The 23,056-nt window shown below is 41.3% G+C and overlaps 1 protein-coding gene across 1 annotated transcript in view; it reads left to right on the top strand.

Moving 5' to 3' along the window:
- Positions 1 to 1,548: 1,548 nt before the first annotated feature.
- Positions 1,549 to 23,056, top strand: part of LOC121614025 (kinesin-like protein KIF20B) — a 54,150-nt gene continuing 32,642 nt past the window's right edge. Inside the window, exons 1-27 of the mRNA XM_041947789.1 lie at positions 1,549 to 1,633; positions 2,130 to 2,235; positions 3,721 to 3,810; positions 3,944 to 4,066; positions 4,187 to 4,325; positions 4,653 to 4,837; positions 5,904 to 5,905; positions 6,547 to 6,596; positions 6,824 to 6,935; positions 7,790 to 7,861; positions 8,625 to 8,771; positions 9,000 to 9,162; positions 10,098 to 10,247; positions 10,358 to 10,462; positions 11,270 to 11,409; positions 11,490 to 11,607; positions 12,135 to 12,330; positions 13,163 to 13,347; positions 15,034 to 15,510; positions 15,814 to 16,979; positions 18,514 to 18,652; positions 19,909 to 20,031; positions 20,243 to 20,303; positions 20,448 to 20,573; positions 21,258 to 21,379; positions 22,087 to 22,242; positions 22,790 to 22,966. Coding sequence (XP_041803723.1) covers positions 2,134 to 2,235; positions 3,721 to 3,810; positions 3,944 to 4,066; positions 4,187 to 4,325; positions 4,653 to 4,837; positions 5,904 to 5,905; positions 6,547 to 6,596; positions 6,824 to 6,935; positions 7,790 to 7,861; positions 8,625 to 8,771; positions 9,000 to 9,162; positions 10,098 to 10,247; positions 10,358 to 10,462; positions 11,270 to 11,409; positions 11,490 to 11,607; positions 12,135 to 12,330; positions 13,163 to 13,347; positions 15,034 to 15,510; positions 15,814 to 16,979; positions 18,514 to 18,652; positions 19,909 to 20,031; positions 20,243 to 20,303; positions 20,448 to 20,573; positions 21,258 to 21,379; positions 22,087 to 22,242; positions 22,790 to 22,966 — 4,626 coding nt within the window. The 5' untranslated portion in view covers positions 1,549 to 1,633; positions 2,130 to 2,133. The remainder of the gene's footprint in view (positions 1,634 to 2,129; positions 2,236 to 3,720; positions 3,811 to 3,943; positions 4,067 to 4,186; positions 4,326 to 4,652; positions 4,838 to 5,903; positions 5,906 to 6,546; positions 6,597 to 6,823; positions 6,936 to 7,789; positions 7,862 to 8,624; positions 8,772 to 8,999; positions 9,163 to 10,097; positions 10,248 to 10,357; positions 10,463 to 11,269; positions 11,410 to 11,489; positions 11,608 to 12,134; positions 12,331 to 13,162; positions 13,348 to 15,033; positions 15,511 to 15,813; positions 16,980 to 18,513; positions 18,653 to 19,908; positions 20,032 to 20,242; positions 20,304 to 20,447; positions 20,574 to 21,257; positions 21,380 to 22,086; positions 22,243 to 22,789; positions 22,967 to 23,056) is intronic.

Here is a 23,056-nt window from a genome sequence, read left to right as displayed (position 1 = left end):
ACTGGCCAGACAACAAATAAAAACACCAAAAGCAAGATAGCTCACACTTAGGGGGTGTCTTGAAAACACCAAATTCCAATAGATACAGAATCCAGGGGTCCAAGAAGGTTTCCAAGAAGAAAACAACAGCTGACGAGACACCATTAGAATGAGACAAAAAAGAGGCAAAAAGGGAGTGGGTTGTGGTCGGGGGACGTGGCTTGACCATGTATTCATGCCCCATGTTTCCTCAGTTTGTTCTGCAGAGCATACTCGTGCTTTGTAATCTGTAAAGATAATAAAGCTACCTGGACTCAACTCAACGAAACATAATTTGAACCTGATCCAGCCAGAATCTGGTCCGTGATGGGGAATCAGAAAATTCACGTCAACACCCTAGAACAGGGGTCACCAACTACATTTGTCAGAGGGCCAGAATTGTTCTTGACAGACACCTTGGGGGCCGGACACTCAAATGTGATATAGTAAAAATCACATTTTGGCCAAACATTATTATTTGATGTGAAGTATATGATCAGATCAATCAATTATCAAATATATGTCAGATTAATCATGATCAGGGGTAAACTGATGTTTAAAATGTAGACTCTCTAATATGTGAGGCGATGAAGGGTCAGATAAGGAAAAGACTAGAGGTGATAATGTTTGAGGGACAATGTCCGTAGATATAGATTGTCCAAAGGAGAACATTCATCAGTGGGACAATGCCCAGAGCATGATCTGGTCTTTGAGATAGGAAAGGTACAGGTGGTGTTATACAAAACGCCATGCTATATATAGTGCTGTCTGTATGTTAAGGGCAGAGTTTTCTGATCTGACCCTGAAGCTGTCTGAGATGGCCGGCATCTGATCTGATACTGTTTGTTCATAAAGATTAGATTAAATAAAACTTTATTAATCGCACAATGGAGAAATTCACTAAAATTCTCTTTAACTCAAGCTTGTATCAGCAGAGTCCTTTCTACACCATCATCGCACCACTGCTTAGCAGGACCTGGACCTGTCTGACAAACATCAGATGGTTTTTTTTGTTTTTATTTATTTATATATATATATATATATATATATATATATATATATATATATATATATATTACAAAACTGAAGGCATTGTTTGCCTTGATCAGTCAGTTTCCATCACCTATACCACAGTCAACCACCAGGAGCAACAGAGATATTTTACCTGAACTCAATTCGAGTAAACTTTATTTATAGAGCACTTTAAAAACAAACACAGCTGAAAACGAAAGAAATGTGAAACAATAAATGTTAAACAATGCAGCGAGTTTGTCCTCATTTCGGAATCTAAATAGAGTCATAAATGGTGGGATTACTGATAGTTCAGTTGCCTTAATAGTGGGGACCTCACGATATTTTCTCTTTGATCCTCACAATTTTGGAAAAGAGTAGCGGACCGGAATGGGTGGTTCTAATTTCCAACCACAAGTCAAACCAGTGAACGCAGCACAGAAAGGACGCATGTGCAATTCTTTCAACAATCTGATTGGTCCGTTTCAAACTCAGACCGCGGCTGTGTTGTTCTCTGTCGTTAGCTCAACGTTAGTTAGCGTTAGCACACAGCAGACTTTTCAGTGTCAGTAGCAGTACCTAATGTCCCAAATAAAACTATCGGGTAAGTCTTTTGTTGAGTAATATCCTAGTTGGACCGTCGTCGTTGAGCTATTTTCGTCAAATGTAGCGAATATGTGGTGTTATGTTACAATTGTCAGTTGACAGGTGCGTCTCCTAGTTTGCTAACTAGCTAGCTCTTTAGCTGGATTGACCCAATAAACATTTAATAAACGTTTGTTAGCATAACTGCAGTCTCGCGTGTGTGTGTTGTGCGTTATGTTAACCAGGTATGGGTTAACAAAGCTGATTTAACAGTTGTTAGTGTATGTTGTACGCCAAATTCACGATAAGCAGCTGAGGATTTGTGTGTGTATAAGATATGATAAAACTTTATTTATCCCCAGCCGGAGAAATTTGGGAAAGCCGGGGAAATTTGTATCCGATGAAATATAACTTTTTGTAGGGCGAGGCGTAATGCTTTACTGGTTACTGTCTAAACCTCCCGCAACATGCCAGCTCGACTGTTTCCGTAAACTCTTTTGCCTTGTTTGTTGCAGGACGATGGAATCATGCCTGAGCAACAAGGCTGACAAACGGGAACAGGTAGAGGTTGACGATTTGAGGAGAGATCTCTCAGAATTCAATACTTTCCTGGACGCACAGGTAAACCTGGTAATGACAGGGTATTTCATAAAGATAGTGTCAACACTTTTGCTCACAATAATGATAATGATGTAGCATACAGATGAATATAGGAAGAATATACTTATAGTGACTACATTACAGCCAGGTGCTTGCTCATGAGGGAATTGTTGGGTCTCTGTAAATAAAGAGTTTGGTCTGTAACTGCTGCTATAGCTGTAAATAAAAATTAAATAAAAATTTAATTGAATTATAAAGTGCTTACAAAGTGAAAGGGCAACAGGCACACATGCATGCAACTGTAAAAAACCTTGACTTAGAAATTGACTCCTTACAGTCCCAATGCCATTTTTGGGGAGCCATTTTTCTCTGTCACAGTCAAGGTGGGAAGCTCAAATGGTGTTATCAAAAGAATAATAATGCCTTACTGTTGTGTTCTATGTTGCAAGTCATATAAACATAGGATATCTGACAAGTCATTGTCATTGCTCTGCTTCTGGATTGATCAGCAGTTGAAAAGACAATTGATAATTACAATCTGGAGAGAAATTGGACACCAATATTTTAACATAAAGCAAGCATTTGATGGCCAATGAACTACCATTAGAAACAGCTAACATTGGCAGGCAATCACTTCCTGGCTAACATTGCAGTTTGTGTCACACAGTACAGTAGGAAAGATCTAAAACATCTGAAACATTAAGGAGCAATTTGGACGTTTTTATTTATCATTGTGATGAAAATGGTTTTATTATTGCTTAATAGGGCACGTCAGTGAACAACCAGTTCTGAACCAGCATTCTAATCGAATAGCTCCTTTCACACAGCCTGTTCACGTTGGGAATGTTGTGTTGTTATTCCACCTCTCCATTCCTGTGTACAATGCACAAACACGGAATGGCCGGATGTTGTTTCGCCTTTAGGTCAGCAGCGGAGGTAGAAAGGTTGATGTTGTTGTGTTACAAGTCACATCTCTTTATGCCTCTGAAATGCTGGCCTGCTATCTGTACTCAAACACCAGGGTGGCAGTATACCGGCATTGTTTGGTTCAGTGTGAAAAAGCAAAGATGGTGTAATGCCGGGTCTTCTTTACAGCAGTATCATGGGATTTCTGTGTAAAAGGGGCTAATGGTTGGTAGATGATTCGCTCTCATCAGTGATATTATTCTTTCTAGTTGTAGGGCTGATATACTTTTTAGTCAACTAATTCATGTCCCACATTTACAGTATTTAACGAGTGCTTACAGTGATTGGTTAAGCAATCTAATTCCACTGGATTTCTTAACCTGCTAGACAGAATGCATGCTTTTTAAAAGGTATTTTTATTACAATTATTCAACCCCCATCTTCAACATTCGAACTGATGATTGCTTGTTATGTTGTGATATAGAAATTTACATAATTTCTTATTGATCTAATACAGATGTGAGCTTTAATGTAATGCCACAAATGTAGTCGTTCACATTCCTCTTGCTGTTTTTGATGAAACTCTCATGTGATGTGCAGCATTCCAGGATTGAGGAGAAAGAACACCTTCAGGTCTACCTCCGTATCCGACCCTTCACCTCAGCAGAGATCAATAATGGAGAGTCGCAGGTAAAAATAAAGAAAGCTAAAATGCTTAATTTGCATGCACTTGCTAATAAATGAATAGCAGTGTCATCAGCAGTGACTGATAAATAATTTTGTCTTGTTGCCTGTCTCCCTCTTTTTTTTCTTCCATATACAGGACTGTGTTATTATTGAGCCCCCTGACACAGTTCTGCTGAAACCTCCCAGTTTGTCCCTCTCCGTGAGGCTTAGCACTGAGAAATCCCTTCCACAGACTGGACAGCGCTTCCAGTTCTCTCAGGTTCGTGTTTCCTGGCAGATAAGAAAGCCAAAAGAAATGAACGTCCTCTGGCCTCAGAAAGCTTTCTCTTCTTCTTCTAAGACCTAATTCTCATTCTACTCATATGTTTCTACCTTTTAGGTGTATGGTCCTGAGACAAGCCAGAGAGAGCTCTTTCAAGGCACAGCGAAGGACTTGGTGAAAGATGTTTTTGAAGGGGGAAACTCTTTGATTTTCACTTACGGAGTCACAAACGCTGGAAAGACCTTCACATTCTTAGGTCTGTTTCATTCTCATACATTTCAATACCTCTGCTATTTAAACTCAATTAATTTGCATTAAAAATGACATGCTGCAGTTTTCAATTATTTTTCTCAGGAGGAAGTGCTTTTTACTACCTTCTGTCTGTTTTCTCTCGGTTTCATGATGGATCAAGATTTTTCAGGGCAGTTAGCTTTATCAGGTGTCAGCTTTAAAATAGCTTTACCATGACGTTGCTGCTGTGCATCATAACCTAGACCCAAGTAATCAATGATGAAATTCATCACCATTTTTCTAATTGATTTTAACCAATTAGTTGTTGCACCTAATGCTCTTTTCATTTCAGGTCCAGATGCTGATGCTGGTATCCTGCCCAGGTCTCTCCATGTCATTTTCAACAGTATTGATGAAAAGGTTTTCACTGGGATGAGCATCAAACCTCACCGCTGCCGAGAGTTCACAAGGCTCACAAGGGAGCAGCAGGCTGAGGAGGCGTTGTTCAAGAGAAACCTCTTCAGTCAACTTAAAGAGGTGACCTTTCTGCTCGAGGCTGCTGTGATAGTACAAAGGAGCATCAGTACTGTCACGACCTGACTCATGTGGTCACAACAAAGAAGGGAGACAAGACCATTGTGCACTGATTAACAATACTTTATTAATCAAATTAGCAAATTCAAACTGAATAAGTAAACTAAATAGCTAAGCATGGGGTGTATTAATCAGTAAAATCAGTGGTATGTGATGTGCATAGGTGAAATGTGTGTGTGTGTGTGTGTGTTGTAAATGTGCAAACCTAACCAAAGGGGAACTCAACACAACATTACCAGAGGAACCAAACAGTGGTGTGCCTGTGGAGGCTGGCAGTGAGAAGAGGGAGCTGGCCTGCTGCAGACGGCCTTAACTAACCTCAGCACACTGTGCACAGGTGTGCTGAGTTACCGGTCAACTGAGCTCCACTGAGGCCTGCAATAAGGCTCAGGCCAGAACTCTCCTCAGGCCGCAGGGACACCACAGTACCTACACATGATTTTTTTCAGGCATTGTTGCACCTGAGCTTACCTGTGTTCTCTCAGGGCGCAGAACCAATACACATTGTAGTTATATATGTGCAATAGAAGGAAATAGACTTGAGGCATAAAAAATTAGCTTGAGATGCGGTTACATGCATAAAGCATGACTGAAGTGCACGCCTTTAAGCAGTCTGTATAGACAGCTGTATTAATTAAAATAGATGTGTGTGTTCTGTCAGATGTACATGAGACTGACGAGTGAAAAATGTCATTGAAATTCCTCTGCTGTAGGCGTGCCTAAAGAGGGGCTTGAAATATTTGTGGCGGTGAGGAAAGAAAGGGGAGAGACTGAGCAGACATTAAAGTGATTCACAGTTTACTGTGACAGTTGAAAGAGAGAATATTTTTGGGTGGAGTTAAATGGATTATAAAAGTTAACACTGGCACCTTATAAGGGTTCAGTGTGCTTTTGGAGCTCTAACAGGTCAGAGAGCTGCATACACATACATTGTCACTGCCCCCACCCACCCCTGGGCAAAATACAGCTCAGGAAGACCTGCCTGTTTAGAAGCTTTTCATTGGTTTAGAGGTGTTTGGGTTTTCATATCTTCCTTTATGTGTCTTTGAAGCACTGTGTGACATTACTCTAAAAGTGCTGTATAATGAATTTGTATATAATTAATCTGTTACTGTCTTTCCCTTTTTAACATTTTCATCATTACTCTTTTCCTCGTAGAGTGAAAAGAGCTCTTCCAGCCTGTTGAACTCGACCAATAAGACTCTCCTTGAAGGCAAGATTTCGTCTTTTAATCTGTTATCACCTAATTAGGCATTGGTTGTTTTTCTGGAATTAGTTTTGCACTGCAGCTGCAAATCTGACACAGAAAGCACCTGCGCATTGTGATGATATTGTACTAATTCTGATTGACAGCACTGTCGGCCCTTGTCTATATTACTGTAATGTTTAGCCCTTTGGCACAAATGCATTTCTCATCCTGTGTTTCAAAAGTAATTCCAAATTATTCACTATAGTGTGTGTTACACAAGGATTTCTAATGTTGTCTCTATTACAGATTCTTCTATGCTGGGTACAGCTGTTGCAGCAGAGGACAGAATCACCCTGGAGGTGGAAACACACACTAAATTCTCTGTTTGGGTTTCTTTCTGTGAAATCTACAATGAGAACATTCACGACCTCCTGGAGGTGGTTCCCAGCGGGGCCTTGAGGAGGACTGCACTGCGCCTGTCACAGGACGTTAAGGGCAATGCCTTTGTCAAAGGTTTGAATATGGCAGCTATAACTGAAGTTATACGTCAAAAATTTGCATGTTTGCGTTTTGACCGCGCTTTGTTTGTTGAGAAATGAGCAGCCATGTTGGGGAGATTGAATTTTAGGAATTCTTTAACTCATCCTGTCGTGTCGGATGTATAAGGACCCAGCCAAAGAATCCTATCCCATTCCAGTCAGTTTATATGAATATCCTTTTTTTTCTGCATTTGTATTTAGATCTGCGTTGGGTTCAGGTAAATAGTGCAGAAGAGGCTTACATGGTGATGAAGCTGGGAAAGAAGAACCAGAGCTTCTCCTCCACCCGGCTCAACCAGCTCTCCAGCAGGAGGTGAGGACAACAGCCATGAGCATTTACATACTTTTTCTTTTAAACAGCAATTTAAGAGTGAGTGCAAAAGTCAAAAAATCATTACCTCCTATATCACCAACTTTACCAACAAGGAACCACTGGTATGTCATGTGGAGTGAAATCAAAGATATTTAATAATTAACAGATTTAATAATTCTCTTTACTGCACAAACATGTTATCAGTCAACTTAACAAATTCAACCTGTTCATAAGTGTGATCCTTATTATACTCAGCATCCCAAAACTTCTACATACGGTTGTCCTTTCTGCTCCATTTGTGAGCAAGTTTAATTTACAGGGAATGTGACAGACATGGAAAAAAATTAGATAATGTACGTATATGTCACAGTGTCAGTGAACAGAATATTATTTGAAAAGTTTTTTTTCATCTTGGTTATGGATGTCAGTAATATTAACTACAAATTCAAAAAACATAACTTTTTAATCAAAAGTGTGAGAATGTCAGACACTCTGGTCATGACTTGTCCAACAGGTCTGGACCACTTGTGTTAAGTGTTTGAAATGTGACATAATGAAAGAATGCGTCACAATTTAAATGGCTTGTACATCTAAAAGCAGTTCTGTTTGTACAAGCAGTTCTTGCCTGAGGCCCAATGTTCCCGTGAACATGTTCCTTCCTCTCTTTCCACAGTTTCATCTCACTTCTTATCACTTTTCTCTGCGCTTCTCTGCTTGATTGTTGTTGTAATCATACTGAAATAAACACAACTGGCATAGAAAATATGAGCTGAATAAATCAGAAGCATTGCTTTTGACCATTTTAGAACGGTGTTTGCTGAAATATATGTTCAATTTTCTTTCTTATTCTTCAGTCACAGTATTTTCTCCATTCGCATATTGAGGATTGAGGATGTTGGGAGCCCGAGGGTCCACACCGTCAGCGAGTGAGTGAAACCTTACTTTTAACTGGCATATAGAAACAGTTTTACGTAGGATTGGGCAGAATGACTGTACATACCGTGCTACTGTAGAAATGTGTCAATCGGTAGCGATTTGGCACCACCGTTTCTACCGTGGGAGCTGTCCCTTAAGCCATATTTGCACTCTGTCTTTCACAGTGTATGTACTGCAACACAGCGATCAAGTGGGCGTGTAGCTGCTTTCTACTGTTTTCTGCTTCACTGTATATTGCTTTCCACACATTTGGTGATATTGCAGATACATCCAAATACATGCAGTATAGATATAAACACAAAAACCATCATTACAGTTGAGTCCTCCTCCTCTTCCTGCACACTCTACAGCAGGCATCTCAAACCGGTTCCATAAAGGGCCGTGTGGCTGCAGGTTTTCATTCCAACCCAGGAGGAGCACATCAGGCCAACCAATCAACATCAAGGGATCACTTAGTTATCAGCTGAAGACTGAGATCAGCTGATTAATTGATTCCAGCCTGGTGTGTTCCTCCTTGGTTGGAATGAAAACTTGCAGCCACGCTGCCCTTTATGGAACCGGTTTGAGATGCCTGCTCTACAGGCAACAGCCCTAGCTGAAACCAAACAAAGATTTGAGTGAGAATTAGTCTGACACAGACAAAACTGCTCCGTGTGTGAACTCAACTCTGGTCAAAGTGCAGATCTGATTTTGTGGACAAAGTTCATATTGCCTACGAGTAATCTTTATGTGAATAAATGTGTTTGTCATCAGGTTGAGTCTGTGTGACCTGGCTGGCTCAGAGCGATGCGCAAAGACCCAGAATAAAGGAGAGCGCCTGAAAGAGGCCGGAAACATAAACACCTCACTGCTCATCCTGGGAAAATGCATCAATGCGCTGAGATACAATCAGCAGGCCAAGTGAGATCATTACCTGTTCCTTAATGCTCTCTGTAGTATGAAAAGATTTTTTATCATTCTTTTAGCACACTGGTTTGGTTTGTGTGGTTGCGTTACAGCTCTCCTTAACCTCCATTGGTGGTTATTGGTGGAAAGATATTTTTTCTGGAGCCTCAAGAATTTAACAGTCCAAACAGTTGAGGATGCACTGCATCAATGGCAACTAAGCTGTTTGTCTCCCTCCCTCAGGCTGCTTCAGCATGTTCCTTTCAGGGAAAGCAAGCTGACCCACTACCTGCAGGGCTTTTTCTGTGGTCGCGGTAAAGCCTGTATGATCGTCAACATCAACCAGTGTGCCTCCATGTACGATGAGACGCTCAATGTCCTCAAGTTCTCTGCCGTGGCACAGAAGGTGCATGCACGTTTTCGTTTTCTTTTTCATTTTTCTTATAGTGCTTTTCTCTCTGGGGTTTCCATTCTCTTTCTTTCAGCTGTAGACGTTCAGCAGACACACACACACACACACATTTGTACTTCTATTGTTGAGATAACACTCATTTTCATAATGCATTCCCTAGCCCTTAACCCTTTAATACTTTTCAGGTCAAATTTGACCCCTTTTGACATGTAACAGAAGTAAAAACACCCTAAATATCATTCTTTTAGTCTGAAATTTGACTACCTTTCCTAATGTGACTCAAACTTCATCAAAATATAAATATTCAAAAATATTATGTTTTTGTTTTGGTGCCACAGATTATTGGACATTAAAGCTGGTCCAGGTCAAATTTGACCCTTATCTATTGAAATGGAATTTAAATCCATCAACAAGAAAGATGGTGGTTTTAGGGAATCTTGAAACTGTGGAACTACACCTGCCATGTCTGTGTATTTTTTAAGGGTCTGTATTGACAGTCGTGAGGTCAAGGGGGACCGTGACACTGTCATGAGAACCGTCTGCGTTCCCACCACATTTGCACATTTTCCTACCACAGCTTTGAATGCAAACACTAGTTTGCAAAAATACCTTTTTGTTTTGTTTGTGAAATGTTTGGCAAAATAGGTCAAATAAGTAAGACATGATATTGTGTGATAGATGTTTTTTCTCCAAAAACGAGTGGTGTAAAACCTAAAGAATACACTCTCTCTGCTCTCTGAAACACTAATTAAGGAGTAATCGCCCATGCAACAAGACTGAATTTGTCCATAAATCTTGTTATCCATATGTGTATAGCAATATAACCAAAGTGCCACATGAGATTTAGGAACTGACTAAAAGAAATGTTATACCATTGCAGTATTTATGGTTAATTAATTTGCCTCTTTTCTGCTCATGTCTGTTTTCAGGTTGTGGTTCTGTCCACCAAACACCTTCCCATCATGCCCCAGAGGTCCACCAGTGAGATATCCTTCATCAACAATACAGAGAGGAAAGTGCTTTGCAGCAGCAGGCGGAGCTCCTCGATTGGCTGGGATAGTAGCCTGGAGGATGTCCAGGTGAGGTGGAGGGAATTCATTATTACAAGCCTTTTTACAGTTTCTACAATATTTCATATTTCATCACTAGATAAATCTTCATTGTGTTGTTATTGACATCATTTGTTCAGGAGGATGAGGATGAGTATCAGGAAGAAAAGAGCCTGATGGAGGACACAATGGATCAGACAGACAGCGACGAAGATAAAATTCTCATCGCTAAAACCACGCACCAGGTCAGTCCCTTACATTTACACAGAGAGCAGAATCACTGGTCACACTTCAAGGAGGTAAGGATACATTTAGGCCTGGTGTAACTGAATGACTTCATTCAGAACTGTATGAGAAGCCACACAACTTATTTATTAAGGTCTTGCCCCTTGCCTTTGATTAGAAAAGGAGGTTTAAAGGAAAGGAAAGTGTAATCCTCCAATCCTCCAATTGAGTGGCAACAACTTGATGAGCATCTCTTGAAGGAGATGGGTTACAGCAGCAGAAGACCACACCGGGTGCCAGTAGAACACTGGAAAAATGTGTCCTGGTCTGATGAAGTTGCGATTTCTGCTGTGGCGTTCAGATGGTAGGGTCAGAATTTGACCTAAACAGTGTGATAACATGGCGCCATCCCACCATGTATCACCTGATACAAGGCTGGTGTTGGTTGGTGGCACAGCCTTTGTACCAATTGTTTAATGTTACTCCACAGCTTACCTAAGTATTGTTCCACAGCGTACCCATCTTCAAAAGGCTACTTGCAGCAGGATATTGCACCATGTCACAAAGCTCAGATCATCTCAAACTGGTTTCTTGAGCTTGACAATGAGGCCACTGTACTCAAATGGCCTCCACAGTCACCAGGCCAATCCAGTCGAGCACCTTTGGGAGAATCTGCAGCAACTGCTTACTATTTTATCAATATGGACCAAAATCTCTGATTTTTTGAATCCATACCATGAAGAATTAAGGTTGTTCTTAAGGTAAAGTGTGTAATCCTTACTTTTTCAATTTGAGAACTTGTTGTGTCTTACTGTGTCATTCCTCAGAGGCAGGTGGCGCTGTTGAAACAGCTGAAGGTACAGCTGAAGAAGGAGCGAGCAGAGAACCTGCTTATGGAGGCACGAGTCCGAGAGGAAATCAGCAGAGAGTTCACAGAGCTGTTCTCTGAGATGCAGCATGACTACGAGTGAGACGTCTGTGTGTGTCTGTCAGTGTGTCTGTGTCTGTAGGAAAATTTGAGTCTGAATGTGTGTGTGTTTGTTTCAGTGAACGCCTCGTCAGAGAGAGAGAAATATTGGAGGAGCGAGCAGAAAGGAGGCTGGAGATATTCAAGAACCTCATTGACAAAATGGCCACTGCTGGACCAAGTCCAGATACAGCCATGGTAACATACTCTCTCTGCTTCTTGGGTGATTAAGAAAGAAGTGTTTTGTGTACTTTCTGGCTAATTAAATATTATGAATACCAAAACAGATCTTTGATGACCAAGATGTAAAGATTTAACTGGGAATAATGTGGAGTCTGTGTTTGATGCATATGACATTGCGTCTTAGTGACGTGATTTCACACACAGTTCTCACTAACAGAATTCCTTTAATTATTGAGTTTAACCTGTCTTTGCCCTGCTTCTGCCTACAGCTTGCCATTGAAATGATAATAATTCCTGTTTGAATGACTTTATTCACTGTGAGAGCAAAAGGAATTGCAAGGTTACTAACATTTCATATCAGGACAGACAAGTTATTTGATCTCTTTTTTACATCCTATTTTAATTATCTGAGGAAATTTATATGCAGCCACTGTGTTCTAGGCTACTCTGACTGGTGTGGCTCAAACCTGAATACTCTGACTGTGGCTATGTGCTCACTAAAATCACTCCCTAATTTCTCTGATGTTTGCTTCCTCCTATAGGACAAATCTCTGGACTCCTACTCTGATTTGGCAGGCATGAAGTTGTCTACTGAGGCTGCTCGTAAATGTCTGGGCTCAAGCCGAGCAGGAGCTCAGGGTGACAGAAGAGATGCTGTAGAGGAGCTGGAGGCGAAGGTGCCGGAACTTAATGAGCACCAGCAGGAAGTCCAAGAGCAGATGGCCCACAAAGACAATGGTAAAAAAAACAAAACATAAATAAATCAGCACATAAATCCATCCATTTATCTGTTTCCTCTGAAAGGCAGAGGAAACTGAACTGTTCTCCTTTCAGTTATGGTTTGGGGCTTCAAGAGGACTGATGCACAGATAACTGTAAATATTCCCAACATCCAGCGGCATAAGTTTGTGGCCTCCATCTGTGTTTTCTGTGATATCCATCACACATTTAGGGATCAGTTCACCCATGTCCCAGTTATGTTTCTCAGAAAAATTCATGTTGTTCATTAGAAATTACTAGTAAAGACAGCTGTTCACAGTGCAGCCTATGGGTAATCCCAAGTCACAGAGACTTTCTGAAAAGACGCTGTGCTGTTTATGTATTGAAATGTACTCTTTCAGTTAAAACGCAAACAAATTTATTTTCACCACATCAATCTCAAAACCCTCATCAAATAAAAACAGAACTTTTTACATGGACAGGTGGAGGAAAAAGGTCATATTCTCATTTGGGTGAACTGACTTGCACACGTGGGTTATCCACAAACCATGAAGGCAAAACATTTCAATGAGACAGCCAAATGAAAGAGGCCATTACACTGTTTGCTTATCATTGACAATAACACATTAACACATTAATGTAGAAATGCCCTTTTTGGAATACACATGTCAGTAAAATCGCCTTCATAACAGTAGTATAAAGCTATCTCTTTGACAGTGAAAAATTGGTTTTTGAAGCAGTAAATGATGACACATCTCTCTGTCATTTGTTCCAAAATTGACATTTGGATACAGTGACAGTGTGCCACCCCTGGCCTACTTTTCACATCCCTTTTTGTGTTTTTTCTTAGGTGAAGCCAGTGGAGCAGAGAATGAAGAGAAGAGGAGGCTTCTCTTTCAGCTACAGGAGAAGTCGTCAGCGGTTTCCCACCTGGAGAAACAATTGGGAGACCTGCAGAAGGTTGTTGAGCAGGGCTCACAGGGCCATTCCTTGCTGGTAAAGGATGGGCGTTCATGTGATAGAGAGCAGTTGCTGGTAAGGTGCTCACAATCAGGCAGGGATACTGAATATCCAAAAAGAGAAGCAATGTCATCACAACTCTTAGTTGAACCAGTAGTCTGTGAGGGGTAAGATGAGCTGAGCTTAATTAGCATGATCTCCTCTTACAATCTTAGGGTTGTGGGTTGTTTTGTCCGGAGAAAGATGCATTTGTTTCCAAAAAGTCCCCTCAATGTTGTTCTACAGCTCTGTTAATTTATGCTGCCACAAACCTGTGAAATCACCCAATGAGCGTCTAAAACAAGTTCATGCCTTTTTCTATAGTACCTTGACAACAGGGGGATAAAAAATATTTGCCTCTCAGTTTATGCACTCACATTATTATATGTTCCTGGAATTAAAGGTGGGGTGAGTCGTCCTAGTGAAATATTGTTGATATTCATTGGATTTAAAAATTAGTATTTCGTCACACACTGTGCTATTCCAACCATTCAGCAACAGGTGGCGCTTGTGCACAGGACAAGGGGAAGGGTGATTCGGGAAGCGAGAGGAGAACATCCGTGTTCACGTCCACTTTCTTCAACAGTGGCAAAAGCAATGCTGTGCAGTACGAACCAAAATATTGCAGACTCATGTTTGTTGTGTTTATTTCTGCTGTGTGATAGGCTGTCAGGTCCATACATATTGATTAAAAATATCTGAAGCGTATCACCGTTATCTACGTCAATTTTATCGCAATCCCCTATGGAGATCGCCAAGCTCTGCTAATGTGCAATCACATTGTGAAAGACAAGAGATGGCAATATCAACAATCTTTCTCCAGAATGACTCATCCCACCTTTTAAACCAATGACCTGTTCACAAACTCAACTTTCTTCCCCAGGCTGTCACTGGCCTACATCGTACCAGCCTGACGTTTGTTAGAGGGCCAAGCATGTATGTCTAGGGCTTACTCATATCTAATGGCACGTTGGCCTTAATGTAACAGTTAAGGCACACAAATATAATATATTATCAATAAGAAAAAATCAACTAAAATTTATCACATCCGTGGTGAGACTCTGAGCTTTTGGTCATTCCTGAACTGCAGGCTGTACTCATTTATACAGGACAGGCACAACAGGCTGATCGACATGCACACTGAGTATGGTTGCATATCCACAGATGATAAATGCTCCTATAGCGTTAGCTATTGCTTTTGCTCGGCCCGAATCTCCAATGAGAGAAAGCCTGAGCACTGTCGGGAGGTGTTTGTCTTGTTCAGCTCATTGACACATTCAGGTGATGTGGTAAATCACACGTTTGAAGTGTTTCCACAGAGCAGAGTTACCTGACTTCAGTTGAACAATGTCAGCACACAATTTCCATCCGACCAATCTTCGGCCGTTTTTTACTATAACCAACCGGGATGTAATTCTGTAATTCTCCCATACAGTGGATCTAAATGTAATGGGAGAATCCTCTAGCTCTGGTCTCTCATTTGTGTTTGCCTTTTGGATTCCAGTGATGCTACATATACCATGCTAGTTGGCTTAGCCAAGCTTGTATTAGCTTACCCCCATTGTTTAACGTAATGAGTTTTAACATCTTTTTAAAAACATGCTTTAGTCAACTGCAAGATTTATTTAACTCGGCTTTCAGTGACACTCCCCAATCTCATTAAGTTCATTCAATGCTGTTTAAACTTTTAAATAGGAATTAATCAATAATCCTACCACCCAGGAGGCGCTGGCTGCCCTCGAGAAGGAGAAGAGAGGCAGAGAAGATGCTCTCGCTGCTTTAGGATATCAGACTATGGGAAAAGAGGAAGCACTGGCATCCTTAGAGGAGGAAAGAAAAGCAAGGGAGGAGGCCCTTGCCACACTTAGGGAGCTAAAGAGAAGCAAGGAGGAGGTGCTAGCATCCCTCAAAGAAGAGAAAAAAGGCAACGAGAAGGCCATGGCAGCCCTTGAAGCAGAGAGGAAAGCCAAGGAGGATGCCATTGCAGCCCTTGAAGAAGAGAAGCAAAGCAAAGAGGACCTATGTGCTGCCCTTGGTGAAGAGAGGCGTGGCAAAGAGGCAGCTCAGTCTGTGCTGGAGATCACCAGGAAGGAAAACGGCATGCTGCTTGAGGAGAAAGAAAAGAGGCAACAGGAGGGTGATGCACTTCGACAAGAAGTGGGAGATCTGACTGCCAAACTAGAAGCTACAGAGCACCAGGTGGGCCACACTGTGATTTTTACTTTTTGGTCAAACAGCAAATCCACCACCCAAAAATGGGGTAGATATAGCTGAAAATGTTATCAGCATGAAAATTTCAGTGGTTTATGACTATTTGTGATTTTTGTAGACAATGTATTGAGAACGCTCTGATATTTGAGGTCTTGGCTGTTCGGGACCTTTCATAGGCTTTTGAGTTTTGTCTGCCAGAATGTTTTTTTATAATGTCTTATAAAATAATGGTTATTCGTGGCCTTATTGCTACAAGACTAAAACAAGTGATATTTGTGGGAATTACCACAGGTGACCACCGAGACGGAGAGAGCTGAACAAGCATTTGTCCAACTCCAAACTGCTCAGGCACAACTGGACGAACACTCCAAGGAGATCCTGGAGAAAACTTCCCAGATCCACTCCCTGACGCATGAAGTTCAAAGCCTGAAACAAGAAGTGCAGACTTCAGCAGCATCATCTGGTGAGAGTAATCAGCTGAGGGAAGAAGTGTCAGAGCTTAGAAAGAATCTGGCTGAGGAAAAGGAGAAAAATGAATGCAAACACAAAGAACTGCTGGTGCTGGAGCAGCAGCTAGCGCAGGCAAAAGAACAGTTTGCACACCAACAGCTGATCTCTGACCAGCAGCACGAACAGTTTACTGAGAAGCTGAATCAGCAAGAAGTGGCTTCAAAATTGCAAGCTGAAGAGCTGAGAAAGAAGCTTCGGGAGCAAGAAGAGATATCCCAGCAGCCACTGGATGAGCTCAGATCCAAGCTCGAATGCCAGGAGCATGCCTCGAGAGAAGAAGTGGAACAACTGAGAGCAGAACTTAAGGAACAAAGACAGGCCTTTGAGAAGCAGGTAGAGGTTCTTAATGAGAAGCTGCGTGAACAAGAAGTGATTTCACAACAGCAGCTGGAGGAGTTAAAACACAAACTGGGTGAAGAGAAAGCAACCTCTGGCAAACTTTTAGAGGATCTCAAACAAAAGCTCAGCGAGAGGGAGCAAACAGCAGACTTGCTCAAGGCAGAAATAGAAGAAGCTGTGATTAAAAGCTCAAACTGTTCCTCTAGCTCTGCTGCTGAAGAAGATCTCAAGAGGTTGAGCACTGATCTCCAGACTGAGGTTGGAGCAAATCCCAGCAAATCTGAAGCTCGGCAAGCCTCCTCAGAGAGAGAGAGAATGTCAACACAAAAGGACAGACAGGTGGAGGAGAAGCTAGCGGAGTTAGAGAAAGCGTCTGCAGAGAGAGAGGCAGAGCTGAAGAAAAAGCTGCTGGAAAAGGAGGCCCAGATAACATCCCTGGAGAGGAGATTGCAGGAGGCACAGGAGCGACGGGAGGAGGAGGAGAGCCATGCGGTCCAAGAGGCCCGGCACAGGGAGGTGGAAAGGCGCAGGGAACTCCTGGCTGTGGCACATGAAGCCATTGCTCAGAAGGACGCAGAGCTGGAGAAGAAAGCCGAGGAGATCAGCAGGTAACCATCACTTCCTTTATATCAAAACAGGAAACTACATCTGTTTACAGTGCAACATTTTATTAGAGAATTTAGGTTTTACTCTAAAAATACTGAAAGTGTCTCTACTTACTTTGTACCTTTCATGCTACACTTAGCCCAGGGTTACAGCTCTGTCAGGCCCAGACTAACAGCTGAGTGACATGTGCAATGTAGAATGTGGGGACAGCCCTACTTCAAGCCCAACCCTCTAGAACACCCATCTGCCCGGTCTGTCCCTGACATTCTGGATTACCCTCAGTTCCGGATCACTTCTGGAAATTTGTGTTATGTGTTATAACCCAAAATCAGACCTTTTGATAAACTTGGGCTCTGATTTTACATATATCTGTATCCCAGGACTTACCACTTAATCGTGAGTTAACAAATACAGGTTTTACATATGGTTAAACAGTTCAGGTCAGCCCAAAGCTAAACATATTCCTGTATTGATAATAGAGAAGGAAATAAATATCTCTCTGGTTTAGCACTGGTCATAGATTTCCCTGGATAAGAGCATCTGCAAAATCCCTCAACTGTAACCCAGAGAGTTGAAATTTACAATTTTCAGTGAAAAACACCTGGTTTTCAGTCATCTTTTTTGCAGTGTAATACCTCAGGTGTACTTCCCATCACAGAGACAGTTTATTCCCAGAGCCAGTCTATTAAAGGCAGATTATTTTCTTTCACTGTTTTTGTTGGTGAAGATTCAAGTCATGCTTATCAAAGGAGGCTTGAATCAAGGGCAAATGGATTTGGTTGTAAAAACATTTCACCTCTCATCCAAGGCGCTTCTTCAGTTCTAACTGGCTGGCAGGGAGTCCCACTATTTAACCTCTGTGGGGTCATTATCACGGTCATTGAAACCACTTGGGTGTGGCTGGCTGTATGAATGACAGGCTTTAAGGTCGTTAAATCTGCTGGGAAGGAATGAACGGACAACATTGTAGTGAGGACAAGTGGTGTCGTAGAGGAGGAGGTGGACCAGAGACTGTTAGCCAGTTAGAACTGAAGAAGCCACCTGGTTGTGAGGCGAAACATCTTTCACCAAGTCCAATTGCCCTGGATTCAACTCTCTTGAATTTCACAATTTTTGTTTAGCCTGAGTACAAATGTCTAAATAAACAAAATATCAATACATACACAATTTAATACAGTAAAATAAAAAGAGCAAAATAAGAAGCTAGACCAAAATGCTTCCCATATTGAAGTCGTTCTTCAACAGAATTACAGACATTCAGTTCCCTTTTTTTTTAATGGTAGGCCGCTGCTTTCCTGCTCGTCTTTTAGGACAGAAAGTGTCTGATAAGCAATGTGAAATGAAGCCCAAAAGACACAGAATAGCAGTAATAACATACATGCATAGATGATGATGCAAAAGGATATCATGTCTCTTGTGTTGAGCATTGTGGGGTTGGGTTTAAACAAAGCTTAAAAGAATCTGAAGAGCAATGGTGGTGCTATGGACCACAGTGTACTGGTAGCATTTCATTGTTTTCTTGTCTCACTCCCCCAGACACAAGGAGAATGCCAAGCAGGAATCAGAAAAAGCCAAGAGCCTCAGTCTCGACCTTCAGAGGAAAGAGGAAGACACTTCAGACCTTAAAGAGAAACTAGCGGACTACAAGAAGCAGATGCAGCAGGTCCAGAAGGAGGTACATGTATAATAAATGTAATATAGTTAATATCGTATAATAAAAAACATCGTCATTAAAAACAGATGTGTAAGCAGTTGATTTTTAAGTTGTTGGTGCCAATATGCAGCAAAGATATGTATCTTTTGGGGTTTCAGCAGGGTTTTTCAGCAATGGTCGGCACTACTTTGGCAAGATGAAAGATTTTTAGCCAAAATAAGATGCCATTTTCCAAAAGTAGTACATTTCAACAATGCTTAAGCTCTGGAGTGGATATATCCAGAGGCTCAAGCCAGTCATGCACTGATCCGTAGTTGTGTTGAAGCAGTCAGGTGACTTTCTGAACAGTGAATTTTCTCCAGTGACAGCTAAAACTGATCTTTAAAAATGGTGTCACCATTGTCTATAAAAGATAAAATAAAATCAATAACATTTAAGTTTTTCGATCCCATGTGAGGGAAATGGAGATGTTACAGACACTGACAAGTTGATTTTTTTTCGGCTTTAAAATGTCCCACTCAGTTTGTATGTTGGTCATTATTCTTAATAGCAAAACAAATTTAAGGGATTTGTATCAACATTGTTTGTTTTTTAGATGTGTTTATCTAAATCTCAAATAGGTACTTCAAATTAATTAAAAATTAATGTCAGTATTGGCCTCAAAATACCTGTCCGGCTGTGGGTTTGATGCAGCTCATTGGGATGTGACAGCAGATGCTTTCTTTCTCTTTGGTCTTCTTGTTTAGCTCCCTCACTTCTTAACTACAAACAAAACAATTAGTTTTTTCCGTATGTGCCGTACGACAAAGTCAGTAAGTGAACTGCCAATAAAAATTGGTGTTTTGATGCATTTACAAATATATTTCATGCTTCAGAGGCGGATGCTCTGTGGGAAACATAGACCCAGTGTGTTGGCAGAGTAGAGACAGAAGCTGATACGACACACTCAGGTCAGTGTATATCGCTGCTCCATGTAGGATGGTAGCAGATTGTCTCCAGAAGTTGCGATGGAGCACAAACAGGACACAGCTGCCCATGGTAGACACTTTTGACTTTGATTTGACTTTTCTTTTTCTATTTCCAAAGGTCTCACATGTTCTGCTTGCATTAAAATATTCCAAGGCCCAGAAAAAGACTTGAGTTCATTTCAGAGTTCAGAGAACACAAAGATCTCCACAGCACTACATATGAACTGGATGCTGATATAAGCAGCAGACAGCCGGAGTTAATTTATCTATAATGTATAAACTTTTGTTTATGACTTTCCTTTTTTGAAGATCTCAGCCATGAGAGAAGAGGAAAAGGTTTTGAGGCAGAAGCTCTCTGACATGGAAAAAGCCAAGAAGCAGCTTCAGTCTGACCTCGCCAATAGAGACAGAACCATCCAGCAGCTCAGAGTGGTGAGATAATCTGTCTTTCACTTTTCCGTTTACCCTACCAAATCTGTGAAGGTTTTAGCTCTGTTTGCCCTGGAAGAGAAGCTCCCCCGTCCTGTTGTGTGCCAGTAAGCAATCCAACAGATTTCCCCGTAACTGCCTCCATACTGGAGTGCTGCTGTGCCATCTTCATGCTTCCCTCCTCTCTTCATCTCCACCTCCTCCCTTCCTCTAGGAACAATCATCCGACACCAAGTCTGACCAGACTCTCCAGCTCTATCAGAAGGCCTGTAAAGGTAAATGATTGTATCCCATTCAGTTTCATAGCCTACCAGTCTTGAAGTCTGTCTGTCTGGTGGCCAAACTGAATCTCCTGAGTGCTGCATGTGAACCTGTACCTTTTTGTGTGAGTGCCTGGGTCTGTTTTTATTGATTCACAGACCTTGAAGCCAAGGAGCGTGCAATGGAGGACATGCGCTTGGCGCTGACGGAGCAGGAGGAGACGCAGGACCAGATGGAACAGGTCTTGGAGGAGAAACTTAACCTCATCCAGGAGCTCTCCAGTGGTAAGACATGGGATCTGAAAAATCAGACAGAAAATGATAAGCAAACACAGATTGTGGATTTCATTGTTTTGAATTAAAAGGGGGTTTGGCCCATGGACCGCTTAGTATAATCCTCTTATCCTTGCAAACTGCAGAAAAACAAGAATGTTTATAAAAGACAGTAAATGAAACTGACTGGACACTGAGACCGGAGGAAACTAACTATTTTAATTGGACGCTAAAGTCAAGTGAAACAGTGTTGGATCACTATCAGGACAGAAAACCATGTCATACCACAGCAAGATACACACATGAAAGCAGGGGCACCAAAATATGACTTTATTTGGTCCTCGTTTCATTGTGATTACTCACTGACACGATAAAAAAAGGTAAAGTGCAGAAATGAGATGACAGACTCAGATAACGCCATGCAACTGCCATTTGTAGCAAGCCATTTGTAGCAATCGATTGAATCATTCAGTCTATAAAAATTCTAAATAATAAATAGATTCATATTACTTAATGGAGATGTCGTCACTTATGCAAAGACAATAAATCTATATTTGGTCCTACTTTATATTATGTAATCATACAATCTCTATTATAGATTTAAATCTTGACCTGTGGACATGATTAGAGAAGAGAAAGGTATATAAAAAGTGCTTTTTTCATCTTTGAACAATTTTCTGGTTTTAACCATTTCAGAAGTGGAGAAATTGAAAGGGATCTTGTTGCAGCAGGACTGTGGAAACAGCACCAACCGCCAAGACCACGGCCTGTCAGATGTGGCCAAGCAGGAAGCTGCCCAGGCTCAGGAAAGCTTGAAGGTAGTGAAGGGAAGTTATTTTCAAATGTTGTATTAGATGGTAGAACTAGAAATGTGTGTTCTCAATACATTTTTGCAATTTGAATGAATAACATAAGATAACATTCCAACAGGAATATGATGATTTATTGATCACTAGTTAATCAAGTTTGTAAATCAGGAATATTTTACTGACCTGTGTGAAGACTGTCAGTAGGGTTGCAGTATTTTTTTTTCTAATTATACAGTATCAGACAGACTTCTCTTGTTGATTAGTTTTGTAAAATGAGAGCTGTGCAAGTTTTCATTTTGTATCAAGCAGCAAAAAAAGTTGTTGCATGATGTGTTTGAGGCCTTCCTTGACAAGGCACGACCTGCTGTGTGACTGTGGCAGTGATGCTGAAATGATGGTGTTCTTTGTCTTCCACATAGTTGGTGCAACACTATTTCAATATTCCTCCTATGTATTCCTCCTTTGCATCACATCCTCCAACAAAAAAAGGAACAACAAGGAATTACAGTAAATAAACAACTCACCATGATCACATAGATGTGCTCAGGTTCTTTTATACGATCTAGTAAGACTGATGAGGTTCAGATCAGGGTAGCTTGTCTTATGTTTCTACTTAATTTAGACAAATGTAGGTGCCGCTGTTTTTATTGATATGTGCATTTTGTCAGACATCTCAGCTCAAATTCCAGATCCTCTGAAAAAAATAATGTTTACAGCTGTGTACAGAGAAACACCAGGCAGAACGCAAAAAGTGGCTGGAGGAGAAGCTGTTTCTGATTGGCCAAGCTAAAGAGGCGGAGGACAAGAGGAACCAGGAAATGAGGAAATTTGTTGAAGACAGAGAACGCTACACTCGACAGCAAAGCCAGCTGGTAAGAATGGGATGATATGCAAACATGCTAAACATCAACGGAAACATGTCAACATGCCATTATTTTGGCAATAATGTTCAAGAACAGCTGAGCTAAAAGAAGCCCACCTTGCACAAAGTTGTACCAAGTCTCACAATGGAGAGCTGAGCCTGACAAGCTGGTGGCTGCACAGAAGAAAAGTGATTTTGATTTGGGTAACATTATGTTTTTTTGCCACACTTGTGGTAATGGTGTAATTTCAGCCTCACTGGTATTATACTGGCAGCTGGTAGACTGAACACCTACCAGCCACTGACAGATAAATGTTCAAATTCAATAGTTAGTAATGAAGTCATTATTTTTGTGTCTGAAATTAACCAAGCACTTTCATTTACCAGCATTTGTCTGGTGGCTCGTACTGATCTCCCACCCTGGCTATAGGGTGATAATATTCTGATTTTACAGTTTTTAACAGTCTCTTTCTGTACCTTTTTCTCACTCTCAAACACATCCGGTTCCAAACCAGTATTTTACATTTATTTTTTATGTACACTTCTCTCTTTGTCAGGAGTCCCTGTCATCCCAGCTGGCTGAGAAGGAGCAAACCATGGAGAAGTGGAGGAAGGAGAGAGACACTCTGGTAGCTGCTTTGGAAGTCCAGCTGCAGAAGCTTCTCACCAGCCAAGCAGAGAAAGACAAGCTCATCCAACAGCTACGCCAAAATACCACACAGACGCCACAAGAGGTCAGTATGGCATAAAGATTATCAGCGATACAGGGACCACACACTGAAGATGTCAACTGTCAGAAGCGGCTGCATTTTACATCAAAGAGA

This window comes from Chelmon rostratus, chromosome 11, assembly GCF_017976325.1.
Source record: "Chelmon rostratus isolate fCheRos1 chromosome 11, fCheRos1.pri, whole genome shotgun sequence".
NCBI lineage: Eukaryota > Metazoa > Chordata > Actinopteri > Chaetodontiformes > Chaetodontidae > Chelmon > Chelmon rostratus.
This window is presented reverse-complemented; position numbering and strand designations above follow the sequence as displayed.